The sequence below is a fragment of the Alosa alosa genome, chromosome 1 (assembly GCF_017589495.1).
Source record: "Alosa alosa isolate M-15738 ecotype Scorff River chromosome 1, AALO_Geno_1.1, whole genome shotgun sequence".
In the NCBI taxonomy this organism is placed as follows: Eukaryota; Metazoa; Chordata; class Actinopteri; order Clupeiformes; family Clupeidae; genus Alosa; species Alosa alosa.
Genome location: NC_063189.1, coordinates 20929667 through 20945059, shown reverse-complemented (window position 1 = coordinate 20945059; position 15393 = coordinate 20929667). Strand labels below are relative to the sequence as shown.

Here is a 15393-nt window from a genome sequence, read left to right as displayed (position 1 = left end):
CGAGAATGAAACGCACCACTATGGCTAAAAAACATGAACAGTGGTCTGGAATGCATGTGAGGCAAAGGCTGTACGCATCTACACACCTCAAGTGTGTTTACAGATTAACACAGGGTATGAACCCCCAGGGCAGTTCTTCATTCCATGGAGGAATGTGTGTGTGTGTGTGTGTGTACGCATGAACTCAAACATCTCTTTGACCTGCAGGTCTGGGCATGCCCGCTGCAGGTCCTGGATCTTGCCCTGGATGTCCATGAGCCGTTGGCGCTCCTCCTGCAGCTGCTTCAGCTCCTGCTGCTGCTGCTTCAATTTCTCCTCATACAGCTTCTCCCTGGCAACCCACAGCAAACACAAACACAGCCCATCAAACACAACACACACACTTGAATTTCCCGTTGGGGGATCAATAAAGTATCTATCTATCTATCTATCTATCTATCTATACACACGCACACAAACTACTAACTGAGATACAGCCACCTTCCCATCCACATTTGTAACAGGGTTTCTGCAGGTTTCAACAAGTTAAAAAGAAAACATTTTAAAAACTGCTTTAAGACCATCTTGAATGAATCTAAGACAGATTTCATGCCAAGCAAAATATATGACAGAAAATTCAAAAGTCAGAGTCAAGTATTATAAAATAAGATTATATTAGTTCTCAGTTACATGTGGATCTTGAGCATCTTTGAAGTTTTATTACATTGTGATTAATCTGTACTTTTGAGAAAGAACAATACCCAACATGTACAACCTAAGCTTCCAAAAAATGAAAATGATGACTGTAGAAGTACCTACACAAACCTAAATGTACTGCATTATATTTTCATGTATTTCAAACTTTTGAAGGCCTCAAATGTGTTAGACCCCCTGGAAAAACCTGTGATAAAAACAGCCACCCACCAACCCAGGCAGACAAAACACATCCATGTGAACGCACGCACGCACGCGCGTGCACACACAATCATTAACGCCTTTTAGTACTGAGGAGGGTTTAGCGTACCGGGCCTGGTCAGAGAGGACTAGCTCTCTCTTGGCTTTGGGAGCAGGAGCCCTGGTGTTGTTGGGCTGCTGGTGGAGCCCCTCCTCCTCATTGGCGGTGGTGGCATCCGTATCATCACTCTACAGAACAACACCACAATCAGGATGGTCACACTGGCGCATCAAGGAGAAAACATGCTACTCATCATGATATTAATCAATCTTATTCATGACAACACCTAAATGAATGAATAAAAACACCAAATTAAAAAATAGCATAGAAAATGGTTTCAAAAATCTCTGCAACATGTAGGGGAATTCCTTTTTTAAAAGGACATAATAAACACCAAAGCTGTTACTCAGTAAATCTTATATCCAAAACACTGACTTGCACCATGGCAACCAGCTCCTGAAGCTGGCGCAACTTCTGTTTAGCGGTATGGAGGCGGTGGACTTTCTGGGCGAACTCTGTGTCCTCGTCCGCAACACCTAGGCTGCTCCGCCGACTGGACCCAGAGCCGTCGCTTTCTCTGCGCCTGCGCCGTGCGCCGTCTTCCTCTAGAGCCTCGTCGTCATCTTTCACGCCGTTGAACTGGCGGTCCCTGTTATATTGGCATTCTGAGTGACAAGTGGAAGAAGGGGGTTGGTAGATAGTCTGGTTACAAATCAATTAAATCATTGAGCATGTTCTTCACCAGTGTATGTAACGACTGCAATGTATGTAATGGCTGCCAATAAAGCACATTTCAAAGAATAAAATCAAATGCAACTGCAGAGATTGCTTTGTAGAGAAGCCCATGATGCCTTCTTCACAGATGTGTTTTCCTGGGTGGTTCTAATGGTTCTGTATTTTTGTCTACATTTATGTAGAAGTGAAGTGGAGGTAAGTGAAGTAGAGGTAGACTGCAGAAACCCCCTATAGGGCTATCACCAGACCAGCCTCCAGCAAGATAAATGATTCTATAGATCATTATATACTCTCCACCCCATGGAAATTAAGGGCAGTGCATCATTACGTAAGCAATTAAGATCATTCTTAATGAATTTAACCTTGAATATCAATAAAGTATCTATCTATCTATCTATCTATCTATCGATCATTCCTGCCAATGTGACTGGCATGTTTCCGTTGCTTCCGTTTGCCCTGCAGAGGCTCACTAGCAACTTGAGGTATAAAATAGTACTGAGAGGCCAACGGCAGCTCCAGCTGGTTAGCACGTTAACCTTAGCAGATATCTGAGCAACACCGCTGAGGTGTTTTTGCCATTATATGAAAAAGGTAATTTCATCACATTCTGTCGCCATTTGTAGTTCATTTTTATTTTTTTTAAAAAGCATGTTTAAGTAGAGTGTGGAATACTAATTTCGGGTTTATTTTGCACGGTGTAGTACCGATGACAGAGGGGATGTTGAGGCTCCTGAGGTTGGTGGCGGAGCGGTTGTTGATCTCACAGTCTGTGTTCAGGCGACCCTCTCTGTTGTTGCTGCCACCTGCGCCTCGCCCATTAGTGAGGCTGTTCATGTCCACCCAGTTAGCAGTGTGCCGGGGGTTTCTAAGCAGCAGAGAGTCAAACAGATCAAATGACCACTGAACAAAAAACTGACAACTGAGCTTGTGTTTGTGTGTTAATTATTAAAGAGTAGAAGGGTGAAGAGTTAAGTGGTTTAAGCTCCACTCCATATATATCAATTTGTTTGTGCATGTTTGCCTGCAAATCAGCTGAAAGAGCCTAGTACCTGATATTTGTGATGGGTTCTCTATTCTCCTGCTCAGAGTCGAATATTGCCTCAAAAAGCGACCCATCCTCTGTCTCCTCATCATCATCCTTGACGTTCTCGTTGACAGGCGTCCACCATCATATCCGACGTCTGCTCATAGTACTGGACCAGCTCCCGCAGCTCGTTCAGGCGCTTGTGCACCTCCTTCAGCTTCCTGTCAGACATGGCAGAAGAGACAGCTAGGGGTCAGAGATCCGGAGTGAGAGAAACAACGACATTTCACTGGCCCCTAAGGGCAAGGTCCGCAAGGTGACCGGGAGCTCATGTGGTCAGGTAACTCATTGCTGGCTCCGGTGTAACGGTACCTGAGTTTGTCAGCAGGATGGCTGGTGTCCTCCAGGTAGGAGTCCTGCCGCACTGCACGCGCTCCGTTGGCCTCCCGGCCAAGGACGGAGGGACGCTCGGACGACACACCTGCACCCAACCCCCGTTGGGAGGAGAGAGACGCTCCCCGACCTGAGGGAGAACGAAAGAAAGAAAGAATTTTCACTTAAGCTACACTACAGGTGAATAGGGTAAAAATTTTTAACAAGCAGATATCACTATGAAACTTCCCCAGTTGATTACTTACATTAATATGAGAAAAAATGTATTACAAGTTTGCTGTAATTTAATGTTTACATATGCAAATTAGGCATTATCTAATTAAATATGCTTAATTTGCATACATTTTAAGGCACGAAACCTGAGCATTGGATACAGCCAAGTTCAAAATTATGTTTTCATTGTGTTCAGATATTAGATGGGAAAACATTTACAGAGGGATTTATGAATATCTACTTTTTGTTATCCTGTAAATCAGAAAATTATGTCACTAGCCCTAAAAAAAAAAAAAAAAAAAAGCTTTTTTCCATGTTTTTAGGCATAAAATGTCATGTAAGTCAGGCTAGGAATAATATATCAACAAACCCCTCTGTAGAAACCTTCGACATATAGTTAGGCATAAGTCTAGAAAGTTTGGTGTATGTACGTGCTTCTGAAGTGGAGTTTTTGAGCTCGAGGTGTGAGTGGAAACTCATTTTGAGAAAACAGCCTTGAAAAGACAGCCAATGAGATTCCGTTCTCAGCCCTAGACTAAGCCTTTGAACTTTCAAGCGATTGGTTACTGATACAAAGGAAGTGTCCATATATGGATCACATAGCGTGATACAGGAAAAACAGAGCTTTCAACGGTAGTACACATGTTATGTTTTGGACCACGGTCGCGGAGTGCATGCAAGGTTAGAATGCTAACTTTTTTTGCTGAATTTAGGAGAAATATACAGGCGTAGACACAATATAATGAAATAAACACCTAAATGTGTAAATCGGACTTTTTTGTTGTAGTAGTGTGATAGAATACATGCTAAGGTAACATACTAGCTCAAAATCTCGAAATTGACCAGTGCATGAAAAAACGATGTTTTCACCTGCCGTGTCTCGCCTTAAGCTCATCATTACTAGAACTGAAAAAGTGAAAATCTGAATCTCCAAAAATAATCTCAAGATTCTGTGTCTCCAACACAAAAAATCTACATTATTCTTATTCCACACAGAAAGTGATAACACCAAGGCCTCAATGTGATATAAGGTTTAACATCAGTTAAACATCCTAATGCACTGCATTAGGAGGAGGTGGCGCTGGCGCTGCTCACAGGAGCTGTTGTTGAGCGTCTGGTCTCGGAGGGAGTGCAGCTCCTGCAGGATCTTGTCCATCGTTTCCTTCTTGTCCTGCAGGTCCTGCAGCTTGCTGAGCTTGGCGGTGGCGGCAGAGGCAGAGGCCCCGGCAGAGGCGGAGGCCGGGGCGGCAGAAGCCCCGGGGGGAGAGGGGACTATGGGGCTGCGAGTGGGACTGCTGGGGCACCCTGTAGCGACACACCTCTCTGGACAGGGACAGACTCTCCGCCTGACGCCGGTTATCAGGCACTGCCTTAGTCTGGAGGTGCAGAAGGATGGGGGGGGGATGAACAGACCTGTTAATGGGCAGTCACAGACTAACACTTTAGAGTTTGTAGTTTGGCAGTGTCAGCAACATTTAATCGTTGCTTGAAATTAAGAGTAAGAGGGTGACGGGTCCAAGCCAAACAATAAACGGAACACATTTATAAAATGGAACCGCATAATACAAATCACTTCATGATTTGAACATGAGTATTATGCCAGTGGAGAACCTTCCACATAACTTCATATCAAGTCTTCACTATGGCACTATGCAGGTACACATCACTTTATGTTTCCTTAAAAAGCAACAATGCAAGCTTTTTGGCATCTGTGCTTGGTGTTAAATGAGTATTCTGCTTTTAACAGCAATATGGTATCCATGTCAACTTGCCTTGCATATGTGACATACTGAGAGTGTGCGCGCACGACGCACGTGTTACCTGTGAGTCATGGAGCTGGTTGTGGAAGCGCTGGATGAGGTCGTTCAGTTCATCATTGAGCTCCGAGGTGATGCTGATGCCAGACACACTGCCTGTGGTCTCCGTCACCACTGACACACACCACACAAACAAAGCACATTTGATTTAAATATAAATAAATCCACAAGGCTCATCATTACACACCAGCCATTTACCCATTTCACCTGAGCATTTCATTTTCACTTGTCTGATCTGTACACAACTGCACAGTCCATCAGCCATGACGGCCTATAAATCCCTCCCTCCCACTCGGCACATTCTCTTTTCTCCAATAACCTTAAGGGGAAATTTTGAAATTACTATTCTAATGTGTTTTTTTTTTTTTTTATGTGTTGGCTTTAGCAAATCACGTCTAATGCAGTCTAGAAATGCCAGAACGCGATACACCCACGAAGATAACCACTCCTGACCATTTAAGCGATGTGTGGAAAGTTTTTTGATTTCCATCAGAAAACAGAAAAATAACAAGTAGCCTAAAGATGTCGTAATCTGCAGAATATGTAGGCTGAGGCCCAAATAAAAAACAAATATCACTCGACAGCGAGCAGCCTGAGTGCACATCTGGCAACACTACACCCTGACAAGCTAGGTAGGCAACAGTCCGAGGGCGAGGAGCCGCAGCTAAAGCAGGCAAGAATTAGCCTACCGCTATTTTGCCTCCCTCCTCTAGGTCCGGTGCTTCCGTCACTTATCTGATAGGCTAATTTGTGGCATAATGGATTATGAAGCCCATTCAGCCTGCATCGACGGTTTGCTATATGGCAGGTAAATCACTCAGCCTCCTTCACCCTCCCATCAACACTGCCCTCTTTACTGATCTATAAATCTCTCCCACATCCCCATCAGGACTCCTCACCGGTCTCGTCCATGACCTGCATGGCCTGCTCAGCGGTCTGCTGCATGGCCAGGAGTGCCGCCTGTCTGCCCTGCAGCGCCCGCAGCTGCTCCTGCTGCTCCAGCATCTTCTTCAGCAGGTCGTGCTGCTTACGCAGGTTCTCCAGCTCCTCCTTCTGCTCCCCGCGCACGCCTCGGCCCTGACACACACACACACAGTTACCGACAGGGGCAGGATCATGTGGCAACTCCAAAAATTAGCTTGCAAATTAATGAACTGTGGCAGGACACATGTTCTTACCCATATGTGGAGCCCCCATAACAGTTTGGAGGTACTAGCACCGAGTGTGTCAGACACCAAAACAGCAGTCAACTACATGAACCCATTTTAATTATGATTTATTTAATCCTAGGCAATGTTTTGGAGAGAACCCTTTTATTAAGCATATTTAAGCATTCTTTAAGTAATGTCAAAGTTGCTTTGAGGTTGAGCTATTTATCCATTCACTGAGCATGTGAAGACAAATCAAACTTTTAATTAGGTCCAAATCATGATCCTCTATTGTTTAAATGTATGCTAACTTGCATTAATGTAACAGCTTGAGCGTGAAGTGAAAGTCTAGATGAATTCAAACCAGACTTTTTCTTGTGAGGCGCAGCTTTCATTAGCAATGTTGATGGAATATTTCCCAGGGATCACAAAAACACTCTCTAAGCACCAAAATCAATGACGCATCTTGCCTGAGGGCAGTCACCTGCCTCCCAGTCCCTGCAAGCACAAACCCGACCTGATGAGCCAGCCAGCACAGCACTCATGCGTCATGCTCACCAGAGCACATCAGCATCGGAGAAAGGAAGGATGGAACAACCCTCTACATAAGCCCAAACACCGCCGCAGTCAAGCCTACTATGCCGCTGACACAGTGCTTTAGAGCATTTCTTCCAGCTGAACCTGTATAGGTGCATCTCTTTGACCGGGGAAGTGTGTTGGAAACACCAAAAGAAAATGTCAAAACAAGTATCAATGCACCGATTTTTATTCTAGTCCAAAGATTACACTGATTGGAAGATACTGCAGCCATCCCTCGCCATGACTCTGCCCCCCTCTACCAATCCCATGAGCAACTGATTTATGCTCAGCATGCAGACAGACAGAAGCCATGGTGGGAATGAGCTTCCTCTTAGAAGCCTGAAAGAGCAAGCCCTGCGGAGGTAGAGACAGAGGGCAGGAATGCAGAGCAGAGTGGACCAAGCTACTCACGGTGGTGCCAGAGGCTTCGGAGCGGGGCTCGATGTTCAAAGACGTGCTCTCCGCCACTGAGCCCGAGCCTACGGCCGAGTCGACGGTGCCCCCGTCCTCCTCCTCATCCTCCTCCTCCCTCGCCTGCAGAGGAGGGGGCAGCACAGTCAGCTCGGATGGCAAGGCCACCTGCTACCAGCAGAGAAACCACTGGCCACAACAAGAAGACTAAGCATGTGGAAGCAGATGATGCTAGAACTTAGCGATGACATCTTCTAGGATCATCCATTTAACTGGTGTGGCCTATTAATAAATGGCAACATTGTGAACACACTAATGCAAGACTTGAATGAAAACCCAAATCTATCAATGCAGTAACAACAATGAGTGAGGGCAGACTGTTCGTACCATCAAAGCCACCTACAGCAGTGTTTCTCCACTAGTGTATCGCAGAATCAATGAGTGGATCGCAGGGCATTTGGGTTTCTGATTTTTGCAGAAAAAGTTAAGTCATTATATATGGTGAGGGAATGCTCATATAATGTGAGGGTTTAAGGGACCTATTTAGGTATATGTTGAATTGCTTTTTCTGAATAATTGTTTCCCCTTTATATAATGTTCATGTGGTAGGGAGTACATTACAAAATCCTTATCTCTATCTGTAAGGAACAAAGTAAGAAGCTTCAAACCAAACCAAAAGGATCAGCCTGCAAGGACATATTGGTCATACTATTTTGCTTTTTTGGGGAGGCTACATGCTCGTTGGTACAGGCTTTTTACTAGGTCTATCTGACCTAATAAGTCGTCTTGCAGCAACATTCTGAATTGCCTGCAAACAATCAATCAAAGGCAGACTTACTAAGCATGGAGAGTGTGCATTACAACGGTCAATACCAGATGATATAAAAGCATATCAAAAGTCAACAAGGGCAGTAGCAAGCTTTAAAAATTAAATATATAAAAATCTCCATGTCCTAGATTTTCCCCTTACAAATTGCAGAGACTGCCGGTGAGACGCTGATAGAACCAGGCCAGTGGCTTGTATGAGGGCCCCTTAGTTGCACCCAGGCCCAATTTCAGCTGTAGTCCTAACTACCCACAATTTCTAGCTTATCAAGGCTGTCTTAGCCTGCCAAATCTACTTGTTTAGAACAGTTACCGTTTGGCTAGGGCAAAAACACAGAACACATTCCACAGGACCTTTCACAAAAGCCGAGCATGCACTAACAAAGAGGTTTTGTGGGGTGATTACCAAAGCAAATGTTTTGGGTCTGTTTTCTCAACAGCAGCCAGGCAGCTACAGCGCTACATTCTGGGGGCATGAACATGGGGGCTCATAAACATGCCCACAGAGTGTAGCACTGTGGCTGAACATGGGGGCTCATGAACATGCCCCCAGAGTGTAGCACTGTAGCTGCCTGGAAACTCCAACTGTTGGCTGCAGCAACTCAAGCTAGGTAAAAGCTATCTTTTTTCGTTTTTTTCAAACTCGATGAGAGGGTGCTCGGTGATAGTGGGGGAAGGGCATTAGAGTTGTAAACATTCAAAATGTTGGCTAAGTCCCCTCAGTCTGTCGGACTTGCCAACTGCAGCTTTAAGTTAGGTGATTTAGCTAAATATCAGCAACCTACCAGGCTGCACAGACAGGTAGGCCTAGATACACGGACTGAAATAAAGCCAATTTCCAGAGCACCCCAACAACTGTTTTCAACTCAAAATGAGGATTACGATAGACGGCTCAAAGAGACCCCTAACTAGTCTGAGAGAACCGCCACATCCTTATGCAATACATATTTGCACTCATTTTTCTCAATTGGCTGATTTATAACATCCAATAAAACAACTATCGTAACATGCCCTTTATGTTGACAACTTCTAGGTTCAAATACATCACTGACTGCAAACTTGGCCAAGAAAAAACCTTGATTGACACATCCTGATCAAAAGACTTATTTCAACCATCAGGCTGCATATTGGAAAGTCATGGAATTACGAATCGTTCACGTAGCATAGCTATACAGCATAGACGTAGCGAGTCGCTACAGAGAAAACCAGCCATGCAACTTCAAGAACAGCGGCCCGACAAATCTCGCGAGAATCGTGAAACATTACCTTGTTACTCTGTAAAGTGCCATGAGACATATGTAATGTTTTGGCGCTCTAGAAGTACAATTAAATTGAAATTAAATTGAAAGTAGATATAGCTCTTTGGACATAGTTTTTGTCTGTTGTTAATCTTTCGCCTCCACAACAAAAGCATTTTCATTGTGTATAGGTGACAGATAAGTCACAGGAAGTTTGCTTCTTACAACAGCAGAGTAAAATATAAATATATCATGACTCTAGAGGGAGCTCTACAGTTGCCAAAAATACCTAAAACTGCTTAGTGTACCTTTGAGTGATAACAGGAGGGAGGGTTAGTGATGCAGAGTAGCAGTCTGAACTCCCAATTTCACTGACCAACAAAACTAAACGATTGGCTACATGACTATGGCAATGGTGTATGGAGGATGGGCTAGGCTGCTGATGATACTGAGACATTAACAAATTACTCTCAACACATGCATATCCATTCTAGGAGAATTTCTAGAGCTGCACCAATCAATCAGTCCGACATTTCCTTCTGTTGAGGAAATGCTACTCATCGTCTTTGTGAGCCAAAATCACAGGCTTGTAAGCAAGTGCAGAGAGGATACAACTGTGTTCACTCCATTATGTAATTGGATAGACTGCATGTAATTAAACTGATGCATCTTAGATTGAAACGTTAATCCCGCAACAACATTGATGAAAATAAATAAAGCCTTTGCATCTCCAACATCCCATTTCCAATTTGAAAGCTGGAACTACACAAAAACAACTACTATAAGCTTTGAGCAACTGACCATATAATGCTGTAATAACTACAACATAATAATGAGCCACATCAATTGACAAAGTGCCAAGCAACTGTTCCCAAACTGACAAATGTTACAGCACACACACACACACACACACACACAAACAAAACAAAAAAACCTACTGACTCACCAGCATCTTTTGGAGAAACCTTAGGTAAGACCTCTCCTGCTCCTTGAGGTGTGCGATCAGGTGAGACAAGCGTTCCACATTGGCTGGGACATCATTCTTCTCCAACATGTCATCCCGCATGGAGTTGGCCTTGCTAATAGACTCGCGGATCTGCACCAGCTTACTGACAACCTGCAGCCCCCAACATGCGGGCACAAACACGCGCACACACACACACACACACAAATACAGCAGCAGCTCAGAGACAGCACTGCCTCCAATAGATCCAGGGCATGAGAGAGCAGGGAGGAGATGTAGAGCTAGAGAGAAAGGAAAGGGGAGGTGGGGGGGGATGGAGGAGGAAGGGAGAAACATCCAAGAAATGTGGGATGGAGTGAAAATACAGACAGAGGGGAAGGGAATGGCAGAGGGAGGGAGGGAGGGGGAGGGAGGGAAAGAGAGAGATGACGGGGAAGAGGGGAGGAGGAGCATGCTGAACACCTCTGTGCGGATGGTGGCATATTTTTAAAGTGCCCTGAATTCAGACTGGTTGCATCATTGGAAACCTTCCACCATCCTTGCTCTAGTTTTTTGAGGGAGACAAATATTCCTACCATCTAACATTTCCCGTGGCAACTACGTGGATGCTGATAACGGAGCATTCACATTGAAAATAATATCCATGTTCTTTTTTTTTCTCTGTAAGCAACACACCAACTTCAAAAGTACAGTGCAACACAAAACACCACCTACTGATGTGTCAACCTGTGATTAACAGCACAGAAATGGCAAGAGAGAGAGATCCACTAAACAGTGTAACCCGTCATACCTGACTGCTGTCAATGGTGGGCTCCCCTTGGCCAGCCTCCATGGGTTCCCCCCTATCTGGCCCAAAGGCTTCCTTACTGGAGGTGGGCACAGGGGCAAACAGGTCCCTCCCAGGGCTCTGCTTCTTGGGCTCCTTGCCCCCCAGGGTGGAGGGGGTGGCGGTGACGGGCGCCTCCTTACTCTTGTTGGTGTTGACGTGCAGAGGCAGGAAGTTAAAGGGCTTCTTGTTCTCAGCCAGCTGCCTCTGGTTGTTGGCGGCCGTGACCCGGCCCTGGGAGTCGCTGCCAATGCTCCTCTGTGAGGGAGAGGGAGGCAGCGTGTGAAAAGACATGCAGGAGGAGTCGAGTGGAGGGGGGCTAAAGCAAGGCCTAGGTTGGAAGAATGGGTCCTTTTCGCATGGTTTCACTTTCATTCAAACCAACATCTGTCTCCTCTCTGCTGCCGTTCTCCCTAGGCTTTAAAGGTAGGACATTTATATGGCCTGGTTCACCAGTCACTTCACCCAGAAACTCAGATTAAAAAATTAACTGATTCATTGTACACACACAATGTGTACAATGACTCAGAACATGGTTATTGAATGCCAAAATTGTAGAAAAAAAAATATGTTTATATATTTCAATTGGGTGTTTTTGACTGGGAGACTTTGTATTGTAGCTGCATTCTATATTGGATTAGTTCTACAGGCCTGCTCAGAATATTCAAACTCATGTCTGAGCAGGGAATCAAATTCTTGTACAATTTACAATTAGGATTGGAACTTTGGCCATGGGAAATTGTGGGTCTTAAGGCCTGACCAGTTGAGAACCACTGAACTAAAACAGACTGATAAGTAATGTTGCACAATCAGTATCGGTGCTTTAAGAATGATGTTCAAATCAGGTTTTGATAGATAAGATAGATAGAGATACTTTATTGATCCCCAAGGGGAAAATTCAAGAATAATAAAAGCCATCCGTTCAGTTTTTAAAAAAACATTTATGTTGTCTAGTTCTATTTGATTACTTCTATTACTGATGTTTAGGGTTTTTGCCATGGTATCGTTTCAGTATTGGTAGAGATATGTCTGCATGGTATTGTATCAGTCATAATTTTGGTATTGTGACAATTCATAAGTTCACTTTCTTCACTAAGTACATCCAAAACTATCCTTGAACTTAGCCTACCTGAAAGTAAAATTAGATAATACGTGGATTTCAACTCAAATTTGAACGATTAGCCTACTTTAATACATGTGTCATAACAACACTGCAAAGAGGTGCCTGAATTCCTGGACGGACTAACAGTTTTCTTACCACCTACCAAAGCTGCCTGCCACTCACCTCATCCAGGTCAGTGAAGTTGATTCTCTGTCGCAGTCTCTCAAGCTCGGCCTGGTCAGGAACGGACATCTGTGTGGCGTACTTCACGTGGGGGAAGGAGTGCGGGGTGCGAGCCCGCCTTCGCCCAGCTCCTGGTGTGGACTCTGGAGAGATGTCATTGGTCAGTCGACTCTCCGAGACAGTGGAGAACTTCTTCCTGTTTTTCTCTGAGGAGCGATTGGCTTTCTTCTGATGAATGCCCCAGTCCTGCAGACAGCAGGGTGTTCAGAATTAACATCGCTGCCACAATCAGGGTCAAGGAATTCAAATAAAAAAAACAGAGCATGAAGAAGTTGAGATGAACAGATCAAGTCAAACTATTAGGACAAATGTTGTGAAGAAAATATGGGCTGTGTTTAATAAGGCACATGAAAAGGACCTGCGCTGAGTCTGCATGCACAGTAAACCATTTTCATTATTTATTTATTTTTCTCTTAGTCAATACAACCATACAAGTAAAAAACACTTTGATATACCAGAGAGAATACTGGAATAACAATACAACAAACCTGTCAGATTTAGAGCCAACTGATTCAATACATTTGACAAAGGTTCACAGCTCACTTCAGAGCAAAGTACTCTTGTAGTGGCTACCACAGCCAACTCCATTCAGCCAGCCAGTTTATTGAAGTTTGGCACTCTATTCAAGTGACCTTTTTACTATAACTCGTTTTCAATAAAGATGGTGGATTATTTTCACTGAATCGTTTTTTAGTTGACAAAGAGGCCAACCCCAGACAAAGTGCAATTACTTAAAATACAGGCATACAAGTTATAACATGTAATGCTACCATTTAAGCAGTCATCCCCCCCAAATCTGAGTGACACACAACATTGTAAGCCTTCATAGCCATTCCATACCATATTATTGAGACGGTCCTCTAGACTTCCATTTGTGACTGTCCAGTTGTGTAGCTCCTGCTCATCTGCGCAATCATCAAACGAAGCACCTCCAGTCGCCATTCCGACAACTCAGCACCTGCTGAGAAACAAATCATGAGCAGACAATCGATACTGACTGCCACACTTAATACGACCCGAGTAAACGTCAATAAAGAAGCAAGCGATGTCTGAAAGAATAACGTACAAAGTGCAATTTTCTCAGAATGCAGCTAAGATTGTTTGAGAGGTCAACAGTCAAGCACTCTGAGAACACGAACTCAGTCGCAGTCACCGCGGGCGTTGCACCGCGTTGTCACAAGACTCATAATCTCAGGGAAAATGCACAAACATGGGTATTATTTGCCTTGACAACACAGTGCAAGTACTAATGAACTAATGGATACTGCCTTAAACCACTACATAAAATAATGGCCCCGTTGTCAACAAAAAACTACAACTCGGTTTATGCTAACTAGGTTACTGAAAAAGTGTGTCTTACCTATTTGAATGGAGAAGACTATTTTGGCGAACAGACAACGCGTAACTAAGAGCTAAGGTGTAACCACTGTGAGATGTATTACTGAAGATCATAACTAAATAACTGGTCTGTTTATTCAAGGGGCGGACCTACAACGGTTGCACTTGACCAGCTCCAGTTTCCCGGCAAATTAGAAGCATTCCCTCCAAATGTCGAATGGTTTGGCTACCAACTGGACAGCCGCTTTACTGATTTCCACTGGTCTCCCTATCAAACCGCTCTCTCAACATCATCGGGCCTAGACAACATCCAACTTTTATGGGGATGATTAGGGCTGACTGTACATACTGTTCAGCTCTTCACATACTTATCTACTGAAAACATAAGATTTGTGATCATAAATTGTCAAAGTAAAACCTTAGGTAGTCAAAGATGATTAGAGTTTAAAAACTTTTTCAACGCAGTTTTGTTGCCGTCACCATGGTAACGCTAAACTCCCGACAAAGCTAGCGTTTCCCCGGGAAATTGACTGCAAGCATAAGTTTACATCACGCACACACACACTAACGTCACTAAGTAACAGATAACACAACAGGTGACAAAGACAAAACAGGTTCATGACGAATAGACCTGCCATCACACTGGTCAGACATAAGTTAATTCGTTGAAAGACTGATGAAATTATTGACTAAATATGAGCACGCCTAAAGTTTAAAAACGGTTGGTGCCTCGATAGAAAGCATCAAGTTTAAGTTAACGTAACATATAGCATATAACGTTAACTTTACGTTAGTTAATGAATGCAACAATTTCTTGTTTGCGAACGTAACATACAGCCTCTAGTGCAAGGCAACATTGGTAACTTGATATAGCATAAACGTTAATGTTACCAAACAAGCTTATTAAAATCACGACGTCAATTTTCATGAAGGATTGTTGCTTGTTAGCCATCATTGCATTACTGATATTAAAAAACAGGATTTGCAAGACAGGTATTTTTTACCTTCAGGACCCAAAGATCTAAGTTACAAAAGTTATCCCCAAAAAGGAGAAAGTTCCTTCACATTCCAATCAACGCAACAAACGAACATTAGCTAGCCATCACTGACGTTACTTCTGCAAAGCTACATTCGCAAGCCTCTGCTACATACGTTAACGTTTACTTACGAGTGTCTAACATTACCGCATCTCAGCTAACAAAGCTACCAAATAAGCGCCAGTCTGGAATGCTGTAACCTCTAACGTTATGATATCTTGTTAGGATAGGGACGGTTCAACAAACCTTTCATTGTTAACGTTACCTCATAACATTGCGAAGTTAACGTTAGCTAGCATTGCTCCAAGACAGGCAGCTAGCTAACGTTAACCCAAAGCTAACGTTAGCTATAGAAAACAGCGTTCAGATGACAGTTACCTTAGTGTTTAGTCTTCTTAAATAAATTCTGAACGAAGTGTATGGTTACAGAAGCATTTTCCCCGTTAAAGACAACGGATTTTCCGTACTAATTAAAATGCCTCAAATGTCTGTCGAAGACTTCAGTTCCCTCAAAGAGAGCTTGCCACACAGCTCGCGGCCATCTTTCACTGGACAGCTGAGCACGC

The 15393-nt window shown here is 43.8% G+C and overlaps 1 protein-coding gene across 1 annotated transcript in view; it reads right to left on the bottom strand.

Moving 5' to 3' along the window:
* pcm1 (pericentriolar material 1) overlaps positions 1-15393 on the bottom strand; it is a 33089-nt gene extending 17696 nt beyond the window's left edge. Inside the window, 17 exon segments of the mRNA XM_048252785.1 lie at positions 202-331; positions 1004-1122; positions 1370-1599; positions 2374-2534; positions 2719-2825; positions 2827-2914; positions 3066-3216; positions 4395-4560; positions 4562-4675; positions 5121-5230; positions 6016-6193; positions 7255-7377; positions 10264-10434; positions 11072-11365; positions 12393-12638; positions 13293-13413; positions 15206-15393. Coding sequence (XP_048108742.1) covers positions 202-331; positions 1004-1122; positions 1370-1599; positions 2374-2534; positions 2719-2825; positions 2827-2914; positions 3066-3216; positions 4395-4560; positions 4562-4675; positions 5121-5230; positions 6016-6193; positions 7255-7377; positions 10264-10434; positions 11072-11365; positions 12393-12638; positions 13293-13394 — 2490 coding nt within the window. The 5' untranslated portion in view covers positions 13395-13413; positions 15206-15393.